This window comes from Fragaria vesca, linkage group LG6, assembly GCF_000184155.1.
Source record: "Fragaria vesca subsp. vesca linkage group LG6, FraVesHawaii_1.0, whole genome shotgun sequence".
NCBI lineage: Eukaryota > Viridiplantae > Streptophyta > Magnoliopsida > Rosales > Rosaceae > Fragaria > Fragaria vesca.
The window spans coordinates 23715712-23719684 of record NC_020496.1 but is presented as its reverse complement, the minus strand read 5'-3'; the positions used below and the strand labels follow the sequence as shown (position 1 = coordinate 23719684).

General features: G+C 36.8%; 1 protein-coding gene across 1 annotated transcript; it reads right to left on the bottom strand.

Moving 5' to 3' along the window:
* Positions 1-1592: 1592 nt before the first annotated feature.
* LOC101296794 lies at positions 1593-2765 on the bottom strand. Its single transcript, XM_004305665.1, has 3 exons — positions 2745-2765; positions 2319-2412; positions 1593-2161 (listed from the first exon to the last, which is right to left on the bottom strand). Exons 1-3 carry the CDS (start codon positions 2763-2765, stop codon positions 1593-1595), a joined length of 684 nt encoding a protein of 227 aa, XP_004305713.1.
* Between the last annotated feature and the right edge of the window lie 1208 nt (positions 2766-3973).

Here is a 3973-nt window from a genome sequence, read left to right as displayed (position 1 = left end):
GAGTTTATTGATTATTTATAGATTATTCTTGTGGAATATCTATATTTTGTTCAGGTAAATATTTCCATGTGAAAGAATAGAATTAATGATGTGATATTGTGTTGTTGAGAATAATAATGTGATATTGTGTGGTTGAGAATAATGATGTGATATTGTGTTGTTGAGGTTAATGTTGTGATATTCTGATTTTTTTGATAAATAGCCAAACCGGGTTCCAAGTCCTTAATTGGGTGATTGGTTGCGGTTAAGTTGCTATTTATCATTTTTGTGTTTGATATTAGACAGTCAAACCGGGTTCTAAGCCTTTGGCCGGGTGATTGGTTGCGGTTAGGAATAGAGCTCTAGTCCGTCTGTCAGTGTAGGTCATGGGAGATACTGTATGGTATCTGGGACCCATGGATACACATAGTGTTGTTGTAGGTCATGAGGGGTATTTATTTAAATATCTGGGACTCATGTGTACATTTCTTGGGTAATGTGTTAGATGTGTGGTTTTTAATTTTTGATCCAATCTCTCTTGTGAATATTGGATGTGATTAAATGTTGTGTTGTTTTTGAGTTTACTCATACGAGCTTTTTAGCTTACCGGGTTTGTTGTTTACAACCCGGTGCACCATTCTTGGTGTAGGGGTTAAACCTGCAGGTGAGGATCAGCAGGGTTGAGGTGGAGGCTTAGTGGCAGGGTTTTTTGTCGGGTTTTGGATGTTCATTGTATATTCTTTTTATATACACTGGGATAGGATTTATTAAACTCATGTGAGAGTTTCTTTTTCTTGTTCTCAAGTTATGTAAACAAGAAATTGTAATTTAACTCAATTTGGTGTTGTGTGTAAATTTACATTACGCATTGAGTTTATTTTCCTTGATTTATGTTGAAACAGGTTTTGGGATATTAATATTTTAGGTTATATCATGCCAAAATTTTTGAAAATTTCCTTTCGAAAATTGGGGTGTGACACACGCCCTCCAGGCCAAAAAGCTCAAAGGGATGCTAAGAAAAAATGCAAACAAGATGACACATCTCAACTCTTAGCTCAAATGAAAAGAATTGCGGACCAAGGAGATCGCGATCTCGAACACAGGCTACAACTTAGGGAGGAGACTAGACTTGCACAAGAACGTGCAGATGATGCAGCCACAATGGCGGTGGATCCATCAAAATATCCCGCTCCAATTAGGGCTTATTGGGAAAAGAAGCAAGCTATGGTTATTGAGAGGGAGGAACAAGCTTACAATGTCGGGTTACACCAACCACTTGCTTCATCTGAAGGTGAAGATGACTCAGTCTATTAATTGTATTTTGTTGCCTCTATTTTAATTTCATTTTGGTACTTTAATTTATGAAATGAATGTACTTTGATTTTCAATTATAATTAATGAGTAATTTATTACTTTTGTTAATCTCAATTTTATTTATCAAATTGCAAATATTACAATAATACTAAACACACAAACAACAAATAAATAAAAGAAGCATAAGCATACAAACATAACACACTATGGCAGAACGGCAATTATTGAAAGCATAAGCATACAAACATAACACACCATGACACAACGCCAATTATTGAAAGCATAAGCATACAAACACTTCACATGCGGTTCTGCTCTACCTTCTGCTTCACATTCCATAGGTGATTAATGAAATCCTCCTGGAGGCTTTTATGCACAATTGGATATCTAACCTGTTGGTATCGGCGCATGAATTCACCAAGTGCAGGAGGATCACGCTCAACCAAATGATCTACTTCATAATGGTTATATATTTCTGCTCTCCTTGGTCTTGTTGGGACCTCATCGGGATCAACTTTATGATTATCTCCAGTTTCATCGCGCTCATCTTCAACAATCATATTATGCAAAATAATGCAAGTCATCATGATGTACTGGATATCTTCCCTGTCCCATCCACGAGCTGGTCCTCTCACAATTGCAAAACGAGCTTGGAGTATTCCAAATGCTCTCTCCACATCTTTTCGGAATGACTCCTGCATCTTTGTAAAATGAGCTTGTTGTGGAGTGATCGGGTTTCTAATTGCTTTCACAAAAGTCCCCCATTTCGGGTAGATCCCATAAACTAGGTAGTAGCATTGACCATATTGTCGATCTCCAACATTGTATTTGACTTGAGGCGACTCACCTCTACAGACTTCGTCGAAGACTGTCCAAGGACATTGATATCATTGAGGGAGAATAGGCGTGCCATATCCAAGTATCATATGATGCAACCGCCTCCAGGATGATTGTCGGCTTTCCTTTGTAACCGGTGAAATGCCCTTACCATGAGGTTGGGCAGTTTTTCCATTTCCAGTGCATACAGTCGAGACTTCCAACCATTCCAGGGAACCCTCTTTTGTCAGCAACATTGAGCAACCGCCGCAAATCTGCCTTTGATGGTCGCAAATCCTCAACCTATTCATTGCAATAATCAACAAAAATTATGTGAAGAAAATGAAACTTAGAACTTGAATTCTGATATGAGAGAGAAGTGTTTGTGAATTAGTGAGGTATGAAGGAGTGAAGAGGTTCGTATTTATGGACGGATGAAAAATGATTGATCAAGATAAGATATGACACGTGACAGATAAAAATCTAAAATGTAATCTCACTAGCCTCTCACGCAACGACACGAGGAGCTAAAGTATACCAAAAATTCGAGATCTGAAATCTTATCGGATATGTAATTATTGAGAAGATAGACATTGTCCTCACGTGGCAGATAAAAATCTAACCCGCAATCTCACCATCCTATCAACATTTAACATGTGTAATGCCACGTCATATTTGTTTTTCGGTATAAAAATAGCAAGTTATTAATTTTTAAAATTAAAAAAATTATTTAATTTTAACTATGACAACATATTATATTAAATTATTATGTATGATTTATATAATTTATTTGTTGTTATATAAATCATTTAACCCTAAACACTATATATGAAATGGGTTTATTTGTTGATGACCAAAACCCATACTCATACCTAAATTATAAAATGATTAAAATTTGGGTATGAGTATGGGTTTTGATATAATGGTTGGAGATGGAATATGGGTTTGAATAGTAATGGGTTTGGGTGACTCAAAATATAGGTATAGGTATGGGTATAGAAAGGATTGTTGGAGATGCCCTTACTTAGAGCAAATGCACCCATTTTAGGTGGGTTGGACCGATTTTCAACCCGGGTTAATACATTATTCATCTATCAGTCTTTGGCCCTCAACTCGACAATACAACAATTAGATCAATCTAAGTACCAATTGCTATGTACATTGTAGATTGTAGAAAAAATATTTTTATATTGTCATTTGTATTGTTTTGGACCAACACCATGTGCAAAATGGTATGGGCCCAACATTTATATTGGTTCGGACTAATCCGTGGGTTGAGGATTTCCCCAGGCATTGGTCAGGCTAGGTGGGCTCCACATGGGACCCACGCCTAACCCGGACTAATTCCTCACTGATGGATGGTGTTTTTCGATCTAACCCCTAAATTGCACCATTGCTGCATTTGTTCTTAGAGGCAAATTTTGACCCACAATAGAGTTAACTTGACATGTCAAGAAAAAGACATGGTTTGGCAAATACCCAAACATATCCGATATACACCTCACAACAATTGATCTTTTATATATACATATTTATATACAAGCTTTCTCAGATAAGGATGTCCTTATTTATTCTTACAGTGTGGATTTCCACTTTAGACTCCTTATATATATATATATATACATACATATATATATACATAACCTTTCTTGGCGGCGGATGTCCGCACCGAAGGTTTCGGTGCGGATTTCTATTTTTGCACCACTTTTCGATCGAATTTCCTCATCTCCACCGTCTAGTATCTAGATAATATTGTGTAGATCATCTATGCAAAATTTCAGCCAATTTGGTGATCGTTAAGGCCCTCAAACTCGAGTTTTTCTGGTATGAACACAACCGGATAGAATTCAGTTCGTCCATTTGT